Source organism: Bos mutus, chromosome 8, assembly GCF_027580195.1.
Source record: "Bos mutus isolate GX-2022 chromosome 8, NWIPB_WYAK_1.1, whole genome shotgun sequence".
Classification (NCBI taxonomy): domain Eukaryota; kingdom Metazoa; phylum Chordata; class Mammalia; order Artiodactyla; family Bovidae; genus Bos; species Bos mutus.
The window spans coordinates 52021891-52043220 of NC_091624.1; the positions used below are offsets into that span (position 1 = coordinate 52021891).

At 42.0% G+C, this 21330-nt stretch overlaps 1 protein-coding gene, 1 non-coding gene and 1 pseudogene across 2 annotated transcripts in view; 1 reads left to right on the forward strand and 2 right to left on the reverse strand.

Annotated features, from left to right (window-relative positions):
- RECK (reversion inducing cysteine rich protein with kazal motifs) overlaps positions 1-9788 on the reverse strand; it is an 81209-nt gene extending 71421 nt beyond the window's left edge. Inside the window, exon 1 of the mRNA XM_070375659.1 lies at positions 9612-9788. Coding sequence (XP_070231760.1) covers positions 9612-9711 — 100 coding nt within the window. The 5' untranslated portion in view covers positions 9712-9788. The remainder of the gene's footprint in view (positions 1-9611) is intronic.
- A 5935-nt stretch (positions 9789-15723) lies between these two features.
- LOC138989039 (U6atac minor spliceosomal RNA) lies at positions 15724-15849 on the forward strand. The gene has a single exon (XR_011465282.1). It is a non-coding gene; the product is annotated as a U6atac minor spliceosomal RNA (small nuclear RNA).
- A 3046-nt stretch (positions 15850-18895) lies between these two features.
- On the reverse strand, positions 18896-21135 carry LOC102265966 (olfactory receptor 13C7-like; annotated as a pseudogene).
- Positions 21136-21330: the final 195 nt, after the last annotated feature.

Sequence of the window (21330 nt, forward strand, 5' to 3'; positions counted from 1 at the left end):
TGAAAATATAAAATTAATAAAAACCCAAAACTGATTACTAAAAGCCATGTATATTGGGTTTAAGAGGGTATTAGTGCAACCTAGAAATATTCAAGCAGAATTACCCAGTAATTAGAAACATCAAGGGTTGGCTGCTGGTTTGGGCCACGTGCCTACTAAAGACAGGCAAGTAAGCGGGAAGCACATGCTCCAGCCACAAGGGAAAAATGCAACTTCTGAGACCAACTAGCATTTAAAAAAACAATTACACACACTAATCTAAAACTAAAATATTCATAGAATTATAGGATATTTGAAGTTAAAAGAGAATTTGCTACAGAAGCCTCCCCAAACCTCAATTTGGTTAATGAAAAGCCAGTATTGTTTTCTTTTCTAAAGAAAATAAAGATTCTTTCTAATTAATGTATTTTTAGAGAATTACTAAAACAGAATATATATATCCTGCACTACTGAAAGGGAATAAACTAAATCTGAGCTGATACTGCAAAAAGATCATTCCAAATAAAAAAGGTATGTTAATTTAAAAAATCTTATTTTCAAATTTTTATTTCCAAAACAGCCTGGAAATTGACCATCCCTTAAAAACATTTAAATGACAACTGCAACTTTAACTTATAAATGCATTCTTACCATTGTCACATTTATCCCTTGGAAGATGGATATGTGCCTATGTATACAGATAAAATATATCATCAGCCAAGTAAGAGCCAAAGAGTAAAATGATTATTTATATATCTACTACCTGGATTCAACACTGCACCTTTTTCTTGACTCATTTACAAGTTACAGACATCCTCCACTGCTTGCCTCAAACTGTAATGCTACAACTGCCAATTAGGTTCATTCTCTTCTGTTATCAATATGACTGCCAGGTTAATTTTTTAAATTACTTTTCATGATGTCACTCTTTTAATCAAGGGTCCACAATGGTGTCCTGCTATTTCAGTTCTAAATTTTCTTAAGTCTTCTTACCTCCCCCTCCCTGATCCTCTATTATTTTTAACAAGGAAAGCCTGTATTTATATAATAATACCTTGAACACAGCCTCTGACTGTCATGCTTAGTGCCCTCTTTCCAGCTGACATAAATCCCAAACATCTTTCAAGGCTTAAAATTAAGCCCCATCTCAACTCTAAGTAAGCCTTTCTTCTCTAACAACTCCAGGCCATGTTGTTTTTTTGGTTAATGTCCTACTATTCCAGTCAGAACTGAAAACTTTATCACTTAACTCTAATAATTTCATGTGTGTACTAATGGTATTTCCAGACTGAATGGGGACTTCTTGTACACAATTTAGCAAAGTGCTCAGCTCAAAAAATTTTCTTATTCACTGGTTAATAAGTAATAATTTCCTACTTATGCAATGTATTTTTAATCAGAAAAAAATGTACGAGAAGTTTATTTCTCCCACGTACCACTGTCATACCACATTTCCCATGGTGACCAAGCCATAATTTAGCAAACATCGTCAAAAGATAGGCTGGACCCAATCATATGCACAGGCACAGAGGTACGTACCCAGAGGGTGGTGGGCTCTACAGCTATCAGGTCAAGATGAGTTGGAGCTGAGGAAGTTTTATGGTGTAGAGAAACCATGAGTAAGAAGAGGAAGCTAGTGGTGGAGAATGGGAAAGGCAAGAGATGTACAGAGTCAAGCTATGAGAGACAGAGGGAGACTGTCTCTAAAAGTAGTCTTGGCCAGTCAGAATGGCTGCTATCCAAAAGTCTACAAGCAATAAATGCTGGAGAGGGTGTGGATAAAAGGGAACCCTCTTACATTGTTGGTAGGAATGCAAACTAGTACAGCCACTATGGAGAACAGTGTGGAGATCCCTTAAAAAACTGGAAATAGAACTGCCATACGACCCAGCAATCCCACTGAGGAAACCAGAATTGAAAGAGACACGTGTACCCCAATATTCATCACATGACCTGTTTATAATAGCAAGAACATGGAAGCAACCTAGATGTCCATCAGCAGACGAATGGATAAGAAAGCTGTGGCACATATACACAATGGAATATTACTCAGCTATTAAAAAGAATACATTTGAATCAGTTCTAATGAGGTGGATGAAACTGGAGCCTATCATATAGAGTGAAGTAAGCCAGAAAGAAAAACACCAATACAGTATACTAATGCATATATATGGAATTTAGAAAGATGGTAACGATAACCCTGTATGTGAGACAGCAAAAGAGACACAGATGTATAGAACAGTCTTTTGGACTCTGTGGGAGAGGGCGACAGTGGGATGATTTGGGAGAATGGCATTGAAACGTGTATAATATCACATGTGAAATGAATCGTCAGTCCAGGTTCGATGCAGGATACAGGATGCTCAGGACTGGTGCACTGGGATGACCCAGAGGGATGGTATGGGGAGGGAGGTGGGAGGGAGGTTCAGGATGGGGAACACGTGTACACTCATGGCGGATTCATGTTGATGTGTGGCAGAACCAATACAATATTGTAAAGTAAGTAAAAAAAAAAAACCTGAAATTAGAAAAAAAAAGTAGCCTTGGTTCCTGGCAGCTTTCCAGTTCCCACAGCAGTCCCTGAGGTTGTGCTCAATTTCCTATCCTTGGATTTCCATGTTCCCTGTTAGATGCTATCTAGCTAGCTCCCTACTCCTGAGCTACCTTAGTTTCTGTTCTTTGGGGGGGTCCAAAGACCCTAAACACATTATCATACGTTATTATGAAACAACTAAGCAAATGACTCCTCAGATGTGCCCCCACTCCATAGACGCTAATAGCCAGTATTCTCAGATAATTCCCTCTCCATTCTATGCCATCTACTCCCATCTATCAGATGAGGGATCTCAAAGTATTTGTGTCTGGCTCCCAATGATATATTCCATGGTGAAAATGTTTCTCTTAATACTTATTACACTTTTCTTGAAGTTTTCTTGATGTAAGTTATGTGCTCTACATTATGTACTACAAATTTGACTAAATTGTATGATTTTTCCTCAAATATATTCAGATTTAGAATATAAATGGATATGTACAAATATAACTACATAATACTAGTAATGCAGATATACACATTTTTTGGTGATATTTAATGTCTGACATTCTCACTAAACCATAAACCCCATGAAAGCAGAGACCACGTCTGTTTTTGTTTACCACATTATGTACCTAATGCTTGTCACAGTGTCTGGCACTATTAATCCCTCAATGAATATTTGCTGAATGGAATACTTACAGGTATGACATTTAATTTAGTAAGCAATGGACCAAGGGGAGTTATTCCTAATATCTACCTTAAACATATATGAAAACAGAAAATTTGATTCTCTTCCTGACTCACCTGCCAAACCTCCAACTTACTTCTCCCCATCATCCTGACCTCAGTAAATAGCAACATTTTCCACTAAGTTGCTCAAGGTGAAAATCTAGAAATAATCTCTAATTCTTGCTTCCCTCACTTTCCATATCCAATCCATTAGTAATATATTCTGAATTTGTCCTCTTTAATCTCCATCATCACTCTAAGAATTATCTCCTATTTTGACTACTACAGTGGCCTATTAGCTCTGCTTTTATTCCTACCCTCTTACAATAACTTTTTTAAATTCAGCAGTCAGTGTGATCTAAAACAGAAATGAAAGCATACATCTCTTAAAGGTCCATTGGTTTCTATTTGCACATACAATAATATCCACAATCCTTACGTGGGTTTTTGCACAGCTCAGTACTATCTGCATGCGTGTGTGCTAAATCGCTTCAGCTGTGTCCGACTCTCTTGAGTTCAGTTTAGTTCAGTTGCTGCTCAGTTGTGTCAGACTCTTTGAGACCCCATGGACTGCAGCATGCCAGGCCTCCCTGTCCATCACCAACTCTTGGAGCTTGCTCAGACTTGTGTCCATCAAGTTGGTGATGCCATCTAACCATCTCATCTCCTGTCATCCCCTTCCCCTCCTGCCTTCAATCTTTTCCAGCATCAGGGTCTTTTCCAATGAGTCAGTTCTTCGCATCAGCTGGCCAAAGTATTGGAGCTTCAGCTTCAGCATCAGTCCTTCCAATGAACATTCAGGACTGATTTCCTTTAGGACTGACTGGTTGGATCTCCTTGCTGTCCAAGGGACTCTCAAGAGTCTTCTCCAACACCACAGTTCAAAAGCATCAATTCTTCAGCACTCAGACTTCTTTATAGTTCAACTCTCAAATCCACACATGACCAAGGAAAAAACCATAGCTTTGACTAGATGGACCTTTGTCAGCAAAGTAACGTCTCTGCTTTTTAATGTGCTGTCTAGGTTGGTCATAGCTTTTCTTCCAAGGAGCAAGCATCTTTTAATTTCATGGCTGTGGTCACCATCTGCAGTGATTTTGGAGCCCCCCAAAACAAAGTCTGTCACTGTTTCCATTGTTTCCCCATCTATTTACCATGAATTGATGGGATCAGATGCCATGATCTTAGTTTTCTGAATGTTGAGTTTTAAGCCAACTACTACACTCTCTTTCACTTTCAACAAGAGGCTCTTTTGTTCTTATTCACTTTCTGCCATAAGGGTGGTGTTGTCCGAGTATCTAAGATTATTGATATTTCTCCCAGCAATCTTGTACTTGTACTTCATCCAGCCTTGGTATTTCACATGATGTACTCTGCATATAAGTTAAATAAGCAGGGTGACAGTATACAGCCTTGACGTACTCCTTTCCTGATTTGGAACCAGTCTGTTGTTCTGTGTCCAGTTCTAACTGTTGCTTCTTGACCTGCATACAGATTTCTCAGGAGGCAGGTCAGTTGGTCTGGTATTCCCATCTCTTTAAGAATTTTCCACAGTTTGTTGTGATCCACATAGTCAAAGGCTTTGGCACAGTCAATAAAGCAGAAGTAGATGTTTTTCTGGAACTCTCTTGCTTTTTTGATGATCCAGCGGATGTTGGCAATTTGATCTCTGTTTCCTCTACCTTTTCTAAAACCAGCTTGAATATCTAAAAGTTCATGGTTCTTGTACTATTGAAGGCTGGCTTGGAGAATTTTGAATATTACTTTGCAAGCGTGTGAGATGAGTTCAATTGTGTGGTAGTTTGAGCATTCTTTGGCATTGCCTTTCTTTGGGATTGGAATGAAAACTGACATTTTCCAGTCCTGTGGCCACTGCTGAGTTTCCCAAATTCACTGGCATATTGAGTGCAGCACCTTCACAGCATCATCTTTTAGGATTTGAAATAGCTCAATTGGAATTCTGTCACCTCTACTAGTTTTTTTTGAAGTGATGCTTCCTAAGACCCACTTGACTTCACATTCCAGGATGTGGCTCTAGTCCAGTGATCACACCATTGTGGTTATCTAGGTCATGAAAATCTTTCTGTATAGTTCTGTGTATTCTTGCTACCTCTTCTTAATATCTTCTGCTTCTATTAGGTCCATACCATTTCTGTCCTTTATTGTGCTCATCTTTACATGAAATGTTCCCTTGGTATCTCTAATTTTCTTGAAGAGATTTCTAGTCTTTCCCATTCTATTGCTTTCTGACTCTCCTGCTGCTGCTGCTGGTAAGTCGCTTCAGTCGAGTCCGACTCTGTGCGACCCCATAGACGGCAGCCCACCAGGCTTCCCCGTCCCTGGGGTTCTCCTAGCCCTGGCAAATTCACCTGCTCAGGATGTTGGAACCATACTGACCTTCAGTTTCTTCTTGCTTCAGGGCCTGTGCACTTTCTGGTCCCCACCCTGATCTTTCCTAAGGACAGCACCTTTGGTCTTCACATTTCAGTTCAGAACTTAACCCTCTCAAAGCTTTTCTTGACATCATTATGGAAAGAACCAGTCCTCACTACTCACACAATTCTTTATGCTACCCTCTAGTTTCCTTCACAGCATATTTATCACTACTAGAAATCATTTTATTTATCTGTTTATTGTCTATCACCGACTCAATCAACATGAATCTGAGCAATCTCCAGGAGATGGTGAAAGACAGGGAAGCTCCAGTCCATGGGGTCGCAAAGAGTTGGACATGACTTAGTTACTGAATAACAGTCTATTCCCCCTCTACTAGAAATCTAAGCCCCTTGAAAGCAGTAACCCTGAACCTAAAACAGTGCCTGACATATAGTAAGCATGCAAGTTTTTTGGAATAAACTCTTGCAGTATCTATTTTGCTCTTTAAAAAAAACCACATTTATAATATATAAAAACCACCTGTTTGATATCATTCTACTTTCTTCAAAAAGTGGCAAAGGATGAAAGGTATGATTAATGAAAGACTGTTTAAATCTACGACTGTAAGACAGGAACTTTTAGTAGCATACTAGAATAAACTGTTATATCTGGTTTCTCACTCCTTTTACAGTGTGGGCCAAGACAGTTCTGTTTGAAAGGAAAGAGAATCTGTTTCTTATTACATTCCTCCAGATAGGCGGTCACTTTTTCTAACTTAAAATTCATTACATTCTTTTTCAGGATCCTAGGCTATTACATAATTCCTTAAATGTCAACTTATTGAAACCTAGACCTTAAATGTTACATCTTTCTCTCTTTAGTACAATTAGAAAATATCTTAGATGGAAACAGAGCTAGTATCAGGTGCCATGACACACAGATTCTCAGACTGTAACACAGGGTTCCAGCCCATCCTTCAAAGGAAACACTAGAGGTGCTGGGGAGCAGAGCCGAGGGTCAAGGAGACCAGAAAGTACACTGTGGAAGTGTGGCGTTACTCCAGTGTACAGGGTGTGGCCAAACTTCACAAGAGATAATAACTAGCAAGTCGAATCACTCCTTCCCTCTCCAACAGGAATGAAATCTCCAAGTCAGAACAAATAAGACTTGTAAAATGCTTTATACCAGAGGAGACAGGATAACCCAACCTTGGATGGGGTAAGGAGATGAGAATGAAGACTGAGCAGGAATACAAGTCAGGCCTTCATTGAAACACATTTAATATTGTTTTCTTAATTTTGTCTAGGATTGAGGAACATTTTCCACACTTTATACAAATCCACAGTGGAAGCCTTTGTTCATTATATTACTCAATGTCTTTTATGTAAGGAAGCAGGCAATATATGCCTAAGAATTTAGTACAAGAGACAATTCTCACTTTTACATCAAACTTGGGGGTTTTCCTTTTTTACCAAACAATGCAAGTTCTGTGTTGTCATGGACGTTTTGAACTGGTAGGGCCTTTAGAAATCTGCTAGCCTAGAATTTCCTAAATTGGAATTGAGGTGCTATGAAGAAAAAAACAGTTCTTTAAGCAAAAAAGTTTCTTTCTTTCTTTGCATAACAATTTTACTGAAATAAAAGTCACGTTAAATTAATAAAACAAGGAGACCACTAGACTGAGTTGGCATCAGTTCCCTAGTAGCATACCTAAGTAAACCTAAACTTAAGCCTATAATCCCCCAAGGTTAAGAGATCAGAATCCTAAGGACAATCAATCAGCAACAATCACCTGGGCTTTCCCAAATAAGACACCTGCTCAAACTATAGCCAATCAAATATTTCCTTGCTTCGTCTCCACCTTTTCTATAAAAGTCCTTCCTGAGCTCCTGTTACTTCCCATTTGACACTGTCCAAATTCAAATCAATTTTTGCTCAAATAAACTTTCAATTTTAATATGACCCCATCTATCTTTTAACAGTAACACATTATAAAATTCATCCTTTTAAAGTGTACCATTCAGTTATTTTTAGTATATTCACAGAATTGTGCTATTTTTCAATTTCAAACATTTTCATCATCCTGAAAAGAAACCTCATATTCATCAGCAGTCATTTCCCCATTTCTCCATTCTCCCAGCAACAAGTTTCTTAACCACAGGAATCTTTGCAAATTATTGTGAACCTAACCTGTTTGTGAATTTATAAGAGAGGGGTACAGTGTACAGTGTTTCCCAAACTTATTTAATAGCTAATATGCATGTATTACCTCAATTATCACAATAAAAATCTATGAGAATCTTTATATACAATAAATGTGGATATTAAAGCACAAAGAATAAAGCTAACTAAATTTGTTCAAATATTCTTAACTATATTCTACTCTACTATTTCCCACAGAACTAACCAGCTGTGGGATAATAGGCAACTAGTTTTCCAATGCGGAGAAGGCAATGGCACCCCACTCCAGTACTCTTGCCTGGAAAATCCCATGGACAGAGGAGCCTGGTGCGCTGCAATCCATGGGGTCGAGAAGAGTCCAACACGACTGAGCGACTTCACTTTCACTTTTTACTTTTATGCACTGGAGAAGGAAATGGCAACCCACTCCAGTGTTCTTGCCTGGAGAATCCCAGGGACGGGGGAGCCTGGTGGGCTGCTGTCTATGGGGTCGCACAGAGTCGGACACGATTGAAGTGACTTAGCAGTAGTAGTAGCAGTTTTCTAATGAATCAAAACTTTGAAAGTGCTTTAATTCAATTTCTTTAACTTGAGAAAAATAGGGTCCAGGAAAGTAAGCTGATTTAGCCCCAAATATACAACATTCTTTATTTCTCCTTTGATTTGTCTAATTGACAGCTTTGTTAGAACTCAATTATAATTAACTGTATAACCCCAGGCTCCTGACAATTCTCTCCCTTCTTTAAATACTCTTGACTTAAACAAAATCCTTTAACTCTGTAAGCTACCTTGAAACCTGTTGAGGCTGATTTTGCTCTTTCTAGGTGTGTCTCCCTGTGAGCAATGCACTTCTCCTCCACTTTCGCATGTATAAATCCCAGCCATCTTTCAATATCTAGCGAAGCTGGGGCATCACTCAATTATATCTTCCCAACCTGAGTGGACATCATCATCTCTCTCCCTGTGTGCACTCACAGCCCTCATCGCTTCATGTGGATACTTTTGCCTGGAATTGGAGCCGCTCCTGTCTTGTGGCACCCCACCCTCTAGCTAAAGCTGGTGGAGGGCAGGAGTTGGCAACAACTCCTAAAACCCAGCACGTGGGAGACACTCAGTAAGCACTGAACAGCTTCCTATCCACTCGTGGTCTAATTTCTCCAGAGCAAGAACAAAACTCTCCTCAAGTCAGCCCCCACAGACAGAATTCCCTGATTTCTAATCTCTCTCCTGGCATAGCCCAGCGCTGTCTTGGACACACTGCATACCCACAGCGAAGAGCAGCAGAATCGGGTTTAGGAGACTTGGACCTAGTCTCTGCCTGAGACTTCAGAAGTCAGTCAGGGTGTAGAGCACATAAGTGCTCGCTGTCCGAGGTCGGCCTTTCAGAACCGAGGGTCAAGTAACAAGCAACAGTAACTGGCCAGGGTGGCGGTAAGGCGGCGGCCCCTCCAAAATCCCGTCCCACCCTCGCGACAGTCCTGGACGAAGGCATTTCGCGCTCTTCGGACACAGACCCGAGCCGGATGAGGAGCTGAGGGCTCCTGCTCGGTGGGTGACAGAGGAAGGCCTCGAACCCAGGTCACGGCTCCCAGTTCAGGGGATCTGGGCGGAAAGAGAGAGGGTGGAGAAGGGTCCTGCTCGTCCAGCCTCAGTCCCTCCTGCCGCCTGCTGAGACCTCCCGACCCTGGGTCATCAGACTTGGACTGGGTCTGGGGGTCGCCGGCACCCCCGCCCCCTGCTCCGCGCCATCTTGGAGCGCTGAGGCGACCGCTCTGGACCTCCCCGAACCCCTGCTCCAGAAGTTACTCACCCGCACTGCCCGGGGCCAGGCCCCCTGCCACCTCCGCGACCCTAGCCACCGTCAGGAGAAGCAGCAACGCGCCTCGCGGGGAGGCCCGGACGGTCGCCATGTCCAGGCCTGGGGCTCCAGGGCAGCTTGATGCTCGGACCCAGCCTGCCCGCCGCGGCAACTCGCGGAGGCCCCGCCCCCGTGGCCCGGACCCTTGGTGATTGGCTGCGGCGCGAAACTCCGCCCGTCTGCCGCAAGGATTTTCCAAAACCTGCTGGGGGCGGGAACCTGCCCGAGACCCCGCTCTTTGTTAAGGCCCAGCTAGCTATCTGTCCGCTTCTGCGGCGGAATCTGGCAGCCGGCGTTCTCCAAGAGGCGAGTCAGAGGATGTCAGGGTTGGGAGGGTCCTAAGAACGCCTCGGCCTCCCGAGGTTTGCAGATGCGGTCACTGAGGCTCAGCGAAGAGACCATCAGCCCAAGGTCACACCGCAAGTTCTCCTGAGAACTGGGGCACAGGCCAAAGCTGAACCAAAGGGACTTGTCCCTTTCACGTACTTCGATGATCTTAATATCCTTTCTGCCCGACGCTGCCCCACACCCCATGAGGGCGTGTCATCTGGGACAACTCCGCCTCCCCTGAAATCGGAGGGGCTCTGCCTCTGACAATCTCCTGACAAGAGCCCGAGGCAAGAATTCGCCACCAAACGTCTTCTGCACGTGTAGCCTCACTGTATCTTTGATGTTCTAAGGACACCTGATGTTGCCATCAGGAGAATGTGGAGAGGAGAATGCTTGTTTATCTAAATATGGAGAGCCTCGAAGGCCAGGCTGGGTTTAGACTTCAAGAGACAATTTGGAGGTGGGTACGCTTATTATCAAAGCTTTCTCCAACCCCCACCCCGTTCCTGTGTCCCTCCTTCTCTCCCTCTCCTTTCCTTTTGTCAATTATGTAATACATTTTTTCCTTTCCTCTTCCTTAAAAAAGCAAAAAGCAAACATAACCACAGTTACATTTTTAAATATGGAATATCATTAAATATCCAGTGTTTACATTTTCCTTATTGTCTCATAATTTCCTTTTACAGTTTTCAAGTGCCAACCGAAGTCCATGTATAGGAGTTAGTTTGTATGTCCTTTAGGTCTCTATATATTCTCTCCTTTAGGAAAATGTGAATAAGTTACAATAATCTTTCTAAAACGTTTGCTCTGGCAACAACCCTCTTGCTTCTCTGAGAGACCACCTCTTTATTTACAGGATGGAATGATGTACAGTTATTCACCATGATATCAGAGGCTCTCAGCATTTAAACCCAATCACCTTTACCAGTTTCATCTCGCCTTACATCCCACTCCTCTCTAGGAGAGAAGAGTCAAAAAACCTAGAGTCGCGCTGATACGGTAGCCACTAGCCACATGTGGCTGTTGAATACTTGAAACATAGCAATTCCAAACTGAAATATGATGGAACCAGATTTGGAAGACTTAATATGAAAACAAGAACCTTGCTTATTTAACTTATATGCAGAGTACATCATGCGAAATGCCGGACTGTACAAAGCACAAGCTGGAATCAAGATTGCAGGGAGAAATATCAATAACCTCAGATATGCAGATGACACCACCCTTATGGCAGAAAGTGAAGAGGAACTAAAAAGCCTCTTGATGAAAGTGAAAAAGAGTGAAAAAGCTGACTTAAAACTCAACATTCAAAAAACAAATATCATGGCATCTGGTCCCATCACTTCATGGCAGATAGATGGGGAAACAATGGAAACAGTGACAGACTATTTTATTGGGCTCCAAAATCACTGCAGACAGTGACTGCAGCAATGAAATTAAAAGATGCTTGCTCCTTGGAAGAAAAGCTATGACAAACCTAGCGTATTAAAAAGCAGAGACATTACTTTACCGACAAAGGTCCATCTAGTCAAAGCTATGGTTTTTCCAGTAGTCACGTATGGATATGAGAGTTGGACCATAAAGAAAGCTGAGCACCGAAGAATTGATGCTTTTGAGCTGTGGTGTTGACGAAGACTCTCGAGAGTCCCTTGGACAGCAAGAAGATCAAACAAGTCAATCCTAAAGGAAATCAGTCCTGAATATTCATTGGAAGGACTGATGCTGATGCTGAAACTCCAACACTTTGGCCACCTGATGCGAAGAACTGACGCACTGGAAAAGACCCTGATGCTGGAAAAGATTGAAGGCAAGAGGAGAAGGGGATGACAGAGGATGAGATGGTTGGATGGCATCACCGACTCGATGGACATGAGTTTGAGCAAGCTCTGGGAGTTGGTGATGGACAGGGAAGCCTGGTGTGCTGTAGTCCATGGGGTCACAAAGAGTTGGACACGACTGAGCGACTGAACTGAAAATGTTATTAAAACTAATTTCACCTTTTTTAAAAACTTGTTTTTGTTTTAAAATGACTTTATTTTTTAGAGTGGTTTTCAGCTCACAGAAAAACTAAGCAGAAGTTACAGAGATTTTTCATAAACCCCATGCTTCAACATACGATATACTCACAGACCCCTCCAGTATCAACATCTCACACCTCAGTGGTGCATTTGTTACAGCTGATGAAGCTGCACTGACACATCATTATCACCCGAAGTCCCCAGTTTACCTTAGAGTTCATTCTTGGCTTTACACATTCTGTGGGTTTTGACAAATGTATAATGACATGTAGCCACCATTATTCTTTTTACTTTTTTTAATGTGACTATTAGAAAACTTAAAATCATGTATATGGTTCACTTTGGGGTTCATATAGTTCTATTGTACAGTGCTGGTGTAATTACTTTTCATTCTAAACAAAGGTTAATGCTCAGAGAGCATCTTTAAAGTGGCACTTTTAAAAATGTTACTCATCAATGATTTTGTCCTGAGCTCAAAACATCTTTCTATATTTCAGATAAATAAAACCCATCAAATCTTTTGATTCATCTTTGTGTACTATGATTTCCCCATCATTTTACTTTTGTTTCTTTATAAAGTATTTCAAGTAAGCTTCCTGCAGAAATCATATAGTTGGTTGCTTTTTTAAAAAAAATTTAATATGATAATATTTGCCTCTTAATGCGAGTGTTTGGATTTAATGTAACTATTGATATATGGTTGAGTTTAAATATATCTTGCAATTTGTTTTCTATTTACTCCAGTTGTTCTTTTTTCCTTTTTCCTACTTTTCCTACCTTCTCTCAGAATAATAAAGTGTTTGGAGTGTTGTTTTTATTATTTCATTATATCTCTTCTATTGGCTTATCAGCTCTACTTCTTTGTTTTATTTTTCAGTAGGTGCACTAGAGTTTAGTATACAGTTTAACTTATTACAGTCCACCTTCAAATAATAATTATCACTTCATGTCAAATGTAAGATGTGACACCAATATACTTCCACTTTCTCCTCCCATCTTTTGTGCTAACGTTATCATACATTTTGCTTCCACGCTCTGTTATTATTTGCTTTAAATAGTCAATTATTTACGAGATTATAAAATGAGAAACTGGGTTTTATATTTACCCATATGTCAAGCATTTCTGATGCTCTTCATTTCTTTATGTAACTCCAGATTTCTCTTTGGTATCTAGAGGAAGATAAATATTTTGATTAAGAACATGGCAGATTTTGCTGATTTTAATTAACTAGGACCCCAGACATTGGTTTTAGGGGTTTATGCATACTATTAATTCATTTCTGAAGTTAATTTTTAATGGAAATGATTTTTCTATTTTTTTTAATTTTTTTAATTTTTTTATTTTTTTTTTTTTTTAAATTTCAGGTATACACGTGCTCCCCATCCCGAACCCTCCTCCTCCCCCCCCCCCACACCATCCCCGGCCATCCCAGCGCACCAGTCCCAAGCATCCAGCACCGTGCACCGAACCCGGACTGGCACCCCGCCTCACACATGACACTTCACATCACATGCCTCAATGCCACATTTTTCTAGGTTTATTTAGCTTAAACACATTTTCTTATCAATCAGAGACAGTCCCTCCACTCCCATCAGTCCCCAGCAACTTGACTCACTGGGATGGGGAAGGAGGCAAGCCCCTGGAAAAGGGAGGCTGTAGTGGGCTGGGACACGGAACCCCAGAGGGGCTTGAAAATATGAGATAAGAGGGGATCTGAGCCTTGTCTCATGGAGCTCAGAGAAGAGAGACACCTCATAATGTTCCCCTGCCCTTTGGTGGCAAATGTGTCCTGTTCCTTGCTCCCCACCGAGAATGACACAGAAGAGGAGCTAAATGTTTTCTGTCTCTGGTGGCTCAGATGGTAAAAAATCTGCCCAACAATGTAGGAGACTCGCGTTCGATACCTGTGTCAGGAAGATCCTCTGGAGAAGAGAACGGCAACGAGTATTCATGCCTGGAGAATTCCATGGACAGAGGAGCCTGGCGGGCTATAGTCCATATGGTTACGAAGAGCTGGACACAACTGAGTGACTAAAACAGGAGCTGAGAGAGCTGAGACCCCAAAGAGGCCTCCAGATCAGAACAAGGAGGCTGTAACTGGTATCTGCATGGTCTGTACAACTGGATGCCAGATGAGAATGCAGGTACCAATGGGGATTGATTATGACAACTGAGGACCAGATGTCCTGCCTTCTTCCCCAGTCCCAGCTGGTGGGTTTGACTCTATGTATTTTCCTCTCAAAACTATGGAGGGGGTTGGGGAGAGGCCTTGACTCAGCTGAGATCCTACTGAATTGACTGAGATTAAGTTTCAGTTGTTCGGCAGGAAGGGGACTTGCAGAGACAAGTAGCTGTTGATCAAGATTTGTGCAGCCCTGCTAGAAACTGTGGCTTAGAAGCAACTGCCCAGCCAGAGCAAACATTTTCTGAGTGCTATCATGTTCTCTGTTCGTTTACTGCCTGTGACTATAACCTTGGAGAACAAAGGATCCCATGCCTTGGAGCAGAATCAGTGTATTTGACAGTCCCATTGCCCCTATATTGAGATCTCACAGGACAGAGAGAAGCCCTAACGCAAAGTCATTCAATAAGAACACATTATAAAACTTAACATTGTGACCTCAGTCTGTGATATTGGTACAATATCTTGCCAGCGTCCAGTAAGCCCTCTAAACATATGAGCCTGTGAGTATGAAATTGTCCCCATTCTCTACTTTCCTTGCTTGCTTACTTCAGCAATTTTCAAATTTAAAAAATATTATTTTTATTTTTTAGCAATGGAACCCTTTTCCCAACAAAATCTTACAGAGTCCTACCATATAAAATAGAATTAAAAAAGCTATATTTCAGTGCTACATTTATTTTCTCAGTTCAAATATATAATTAATAATTGGTTCAAAGACAATAAATGAGAATTCAGATAATAAATAAAATTTTGATGAACACGAAAACTTGCAATTGGGAATTATGTATGATAATTGTGGGCTTCCCTGGTAGCTCAGCTGGTAAAGAATCTGCCTGCAATGCAGGAGACCCCGGTTCAATTCCTGGCTCAGGAAGATTCCCTGGAGAAGGAATAGGCCATCCAGTATCCTTGGGCTTCCCTGGTAGCTCAAATTGTAAAGAATCCGCCTGCGATGTGGGACGCCTGGGTTCGATCCCTGGGTTGGGAAGATCCCCTGGAGGAGGGCATGGCAACCCACTCCAGTATTGTTGCCTGGAGAATCCCCATGGACAGAGGAGCCTGGCAGGCTATATTATAGTCCATGGGGTCCCAAAGAATTGGACACGACTGAATGACTAAGCACAGCACAACATGATAATTGCAGTCATATCAGTTTTGGCTTCCATTTCTGTACTTTGTTTTGGTTGCCTGTTGTAGAGAAAATCCTGCTTCATACAGATGAGTAGTTTGCAAAGGGTCTTGGTTTTTGAATTAGCCCACCTTGCATTCTCTGACTACTCTTTGTTCAAATTAACATGGTACCTTGAAAAAGAAATATTGAGAGATTTTTGTTTCAATACTGATTCAGTAACACTTATGTCCATACCAAAATCTGCACATGGATATTTATAGCAGCTTTGTTCATAACTGCTAAAACTTGGAAGCAACCAAGATGTTTTTTAGTAGGTAAGTGGTTAAATTAACTGTGATACCTCCATACAATGGAAGATTGTTGAGCAATAAAAAGAAATGAGCTAGTCAAACCACAGAGTGTTGTATGGAAGGAGAGAAGGTTAGCACCCACCTTTACAAGGATGGAAGAGGCCCTTGGGCCTGACAACACACAGATGGTTAAGGCATTGATACCTACTTTGTGGCGTCTAACCACTATTTTTAAAAGGGGATGGTGGCAGCCGAGGATGAGATGGTTAGACAGCATCACCAACTCAATGGACATGAGTCTGAGCAAACTCTGGGAGACAGTGAAGGACAGTGAAGCTTGGCATGCTGCAGTCCATGGGGCCACAAAAAGTCAGGCACAACTTAGCAACTGAACAGAACAGAACAGAATAATAATCACAATGTTAGAAAAAAAAAAAAGAAAACCAATACCAACAGCAAAAAACACCCCACAAAAAGACAGGGATGAAACTTAAAAAGGCATATTTCTGAGTGAAAGAAGCCAATCTGAAAAGGTTACATACCTTCAGATTCCAACTCAATAACATTCTGGAAAAGGCAAAATTATGGAGACAATAAAAAGATTAGGGATTGTCAGGGGCTAAAGGGGGAGGGCAGGGTGAAGAGGCAGAGCACAGAGGATTTTCAGGTCAGTTAAAGTGCTCTGTTTAAAACTATAATGCTCAGATCAGATCAGATCAGGTCAGTCGCTCAGTCGTGTCCGACTCTTTGCGACCCCATGAATCGCAGCACACCAGGCCTCCCTGTCCATCGCCAGCTCCCAGAGTTCACTGAGACTCACGTCCATCGAGTCAGTGATGCCATCCAGCCATCTCATCCTCTGTCGTCCCCTTCTCCTTCTGCCCCCAATCCCTCCCAGCATCAGAGTCTTTTCCAATGGGTGCTGGATACATGTTAATATACACATTTGTCCAAACCCACACACCAGGAGTGAACTCTAAACTATGAACTCTGGGTGATGATGTGTCAATATAGATTCACTGATACCATTGTAACAGAGATACCATTCTGCTGGTGGATGTTGACAGTCCGAGAGGATGTGGGCCGAGGGGGACCTGGCATATGGGAACTCTCAGTACCTCCTGCCCAGTTTTGCTGTGAAGCTAAAATTGCTCTAAAAAACAAACTGTATTGATTTTTAAAATGCCAGTTCGACATTAAAAATTAAAAAATATTGATTCACTAATAAAGTTTGGATAATTGCTCAAATTCCTTATCATAAATGTAGTCAGAGAAGTAACACCCCCAAATGTCTAGTTAACTCCAATACTATATATAATGTGACATTATTACTGTGTGACCGCTTACATGTTCCTTTGTCATTGTGCAATTGGCTATGACACTATGATGAGAACATGCACCAGGCAGATGATTCTGAGCTTTGACCAATGCTTAATTGGAAACAGTGCACATTTGTATTCCTTGGTACTACTGTACGTAAGCAGTTGAGCGTAGGCTTGGATTTGAGAAATGATCAGTGCAGATTTACACTTTTTCTAATGAAGGACACATCCAAAGAAGATGAAATATGCAGAGACGGTAGGAAAAGATTTATTCTGAGGTCTATGTAAAGGAATCAACTCAACAACACACATACTTGTGATAGTGGTTTCTTGTGTGTCAAAAATCAAAATGCAAGTTTGTGTGTGTCCATGGTCTTACTTAAAAGTTATTTAGTTATTTAGTTTATACATTAAAGAAGCTCAAATCAAATATTTGTAGAGCCCAACAAACTTCCATTTGGGAGCAGCTTGATTCTTGCTTGGTTAGACTATATTATTCAAGAGTTTTATACAAGAGTTTTGTATATTGGAACATGTCTGTTTTAATTCTGATACCCTCTTTCCCTTCCAAAATAATGAATCATGCTCTCTTCCACAGCTGGAATAAATATGTCATTCGGTTGTCTTTTTTTTGCTTTGTATAATCATGATGGTGTTTACGTTTAATTCTAATCCATCCTGTTTCTGGCAGCGTGTGGTGTGATGTATGGATCAAAGGAAAAACCTTCATTCAGTTGAATGTCGCTGTTGTCCCACTGTTTATTAAAAACTGGTTCCTCTTCATGCTATTAATTTTGACCTGATGTGTATATGTATTAAATTCTTGTAGTTGGAATTAATTTTCTGGTATCTCATAACCATTGATTTTACACACAAAAAAATAACAACACTTAAAAAAAAAAAGCCAATGGTCTATTGTTCAGTAATTGTTATATTTTAGTAAGTTCAAATCTGGCAGGAAGACTCCAACATCATTACCTTCAAAAGATCCTTGTTCAATTATACTTTATAAGCTCAGTAGAATCTTCTGGGGAATTAAAAACACTAAACAACTTTGTTTCTAAGCCCAATTTTCCTATTGGTCTTACCACAGAAACAGTGAAATTTGAATTGTTGTAGGGTAGAGACTAGGAGATGGAGAAGGCAATGGCAACCCACTCCAGCCTGGCAAATCCCATGTATGGAGGAGCCTGGTAGGCTGCAGTCCATGGGGTCTCTAGGAGTCAGACACGACTGAGCGACTTCACTTTCACTTTTCACTTTCATGCATGGAGAAGGAAATGGCAACCCACTCCAGTGTTCTTACCTGGAGAATCCCAAGGAAGGTGGAGCCTGGTGGACTGCCATCTATGGGGTCGCACAGAGTCGAACACAACTGAAGCGACTTAGCAGCCAGCAGCAGCAGCAGCAGAGACCAGGAATGTGAATATTAAAGAAGTTCTTCCATCTGTTACAATTTGAGAGCTTCCAACTTAAAAATTAAGGTTATTGTCTTATATTTATACTCTCAAGCCCCTGGTCCATCACTCTGCCTTCCTTTATACTCCCAAAACACTCATCATTTTTTCCTTGACACAGTCTGTCATGTCTAGAATTATTTTTGTTCCCAATTATTTGGTACTTTTACTAGCGTAAATAAGATATTATTTCTGTTTTTATTTTTGCTCTATATTGATGGAATGTAGGAATACAATTGACATTTGAGAAGTTATTTCTATATTCTTAACTTTCCTGAACTCTTAGTACTGATAATATTTTTCTAGTTAATACTTAGAAATACAATCATTATGTTTTCTGTAGAAATTGACATCTGTTTCTTCCTCTGCTATGTTAATGCCTCTTATTTTGTACTTGACAACATTTTTATATCTATCTGCACTCGGACACGACTGAAGTGACTTAGCAGCAGCAGCAGCACTTGACTGCACTTTAGTGCTATTTGAAATGGGAATGGCTGGTTTCTGGTCTAGCATGGAAGAAGCTTGGGAGATGCCATACTGTACTAACAAGCAAAAATCTGAACAGACTTATTGATAAACCAATAATTCTTCTTAGACCTGTAAGAGAAATGAGGTCACAGGGCAAACTGCTACCCCCACATTGGAGAGAGCAGCCTGGGTTGCTGATGCTGGAGGACTTGGTACCTGCAGGAGTTGCTTCCTTGCCTCTCTCCTCAGTCCCTTGTCCCTAGTCCCCAGTCTTGCAGGGCCTACTACTCAGAGGTGCAGTGTCACCTAGGAACTGGGCAGAGATCCAGAATCTCCAGCCTCACCTCCGACTCAATGAATCTTAATCAGCATTTTCACAACCTCCCCAGGTGACTCAGGAACCTTTTCAGGTTTCACAAGTACTGACCTCAGGAGCTTGCAGAAATGTCCACCAGATGGCAGGTTTGCAGCAGGCACAGGTATCCAGAGACACCTCTGGCCACCCAAGTTCATTGGCATAAAGCAGCTGTGATGTGACGTCACTGTGGTTATGCACAAAGTCAACAATTTCTAGCCAGCACTTCTAGAAATTCAAAGCTCCTTCCTTCTAGGTTCTTAAATAGGAGCTTCCATTGCCTATGAAACAAAGGCATAATGGTCAGTCTACTTTTTAGTTTTAGTCACATGGTCTACAATGTGAACCTTGGGAGACTCCCTTCTGTTTGCTGGGTTCTCACTTCTCTACCAGGACAATGGGGGGTTTGGAGACCATGTGTTCTGGAGTCTGAAAATCTATGACAGTCACTCAGTTAGGTGTTTCTGACTCACCAGGTTCCTCACAGCAGCCTTCGCGTCCTTGTTCCTGAGGCTGTAGATGATGGGGTTGAGCATGGGGGTCACCACCCCATAGAAGAGGGAGGTGAGCTTGTCTGCAAGGTCCTCTTTGTCTGCCCCCAGGGGGTCCTTGTTTTTGGGCTTCCCGTACATGAAGAGGATGGTCCCGTAGAAGATGACCACAACTGTGAGGTGGGCAGAGCAGGTGGAGACCTTTTTCTTCCCTACTGCTGAAGGGATCCTCAGGATGGTAGCAATGATGAACACATGGTAGAAAAAGATGAACGGAACTGAGATGCCCATGAAAATAACAGTTGTTATCCCCATGCTGATCACATTGATGGAGATGTTAGCACAAGCCATGGCACTTCAGGACAGCCAGGATCTCACAGGTGAAGTGGTTGATGATGTTGTCCCCACGGAAGGGCAGCCTCACAGCCTGGGATGTCTGAACTACAGAGTTGGTGATACCAGCTGCTTAGGAGCCAACAGCCATGGGCATGTAGGCAGCCTTGCTCATGATGACGGAGTACCTTAGGGAGTTGCAGATGGCTACATAGCGGTAAAGTGCCATCATGCTCAGGAGCACATACTCTGTTCCCACCATGGTGAAGGAGAGGACCATCTGCATGGCACAGGCTGAGAATGGGATGGTTTTCCTGGGAGTCAGGAAGCTGTCAAGGATGAGGGGGACTGAGGAGGTTGTGTAGCAGATGTCCAGGAAGGAGAGGTTCCCCAGGAAGAAGTACATGGGTGTGTGCAGACGGGAGTCAAGGATGGTCACCAGGATGAGAACCCCATTGCCCAGTAGGATCACCAGGTACAAGAGCAGGATGAGCACAAAGAGCTTTCTCCAGCTTTGGGGGGGGCTGACAGGCCCAGGCAAATGAACTCCACCAGTGGGGAGGTCTGATCGGACCCGTCCACAGCGCCTCTGCTCTGTCACCTGCAGGAACTCAGAAGCTCAACCTCAGCACTCTCTCATTGAAGTGCTGGCTTGCTAGTGAGGAATGCCCTCTCTGCTGAGCAAGAGGAAAACAACTTTAACAATGATGGTTTCTCTGCGGTTCTCAGTAAGATTCTGGGGACTAGAAGGAATCTAGTTTGTCATCTTAAGCCACCCTCTGTGCAAGAGACATCTGAGATGCTCCTGTGGTGATTTAACTTACCTGATCAGACATACTCATTTCTACTGAAATATCCTAGATGGTGGACTTCTCTTGTTAAATCTTGGTCAGAGAGAGTAGCATTGAAACATAAATTGTTGTTCAGTCACCCAGTTGAGTCTAACTCTTCGCGACCCCATGAACTGCAGTGTGCTAGGCCTCCCTATCCCTCACCATCTCCTGAAGTTTGCCCAAGTTCGTGTTCATTGTACTGGTGATGCCATCCAGCCGTCTCATGCTCTTATACCTTCTTCTCCTTCTGCCCTCCATCATTCCCAGAATCAGGGACTTTTGCAATGAGTCATCTGTTCGCATTAGGAGACAAAAATACTGGAGCTTCAGTTTCAGCATCAGTCCTTCCAATGAGTATTCAGGGTTGATTTCTCTAAAGATTGACTGGCTTGATCTCCTTGCTGTCCAAGGAACTCTCAAGAGTCTTCTCCAGCACCACAGTTCAAAGGGGCA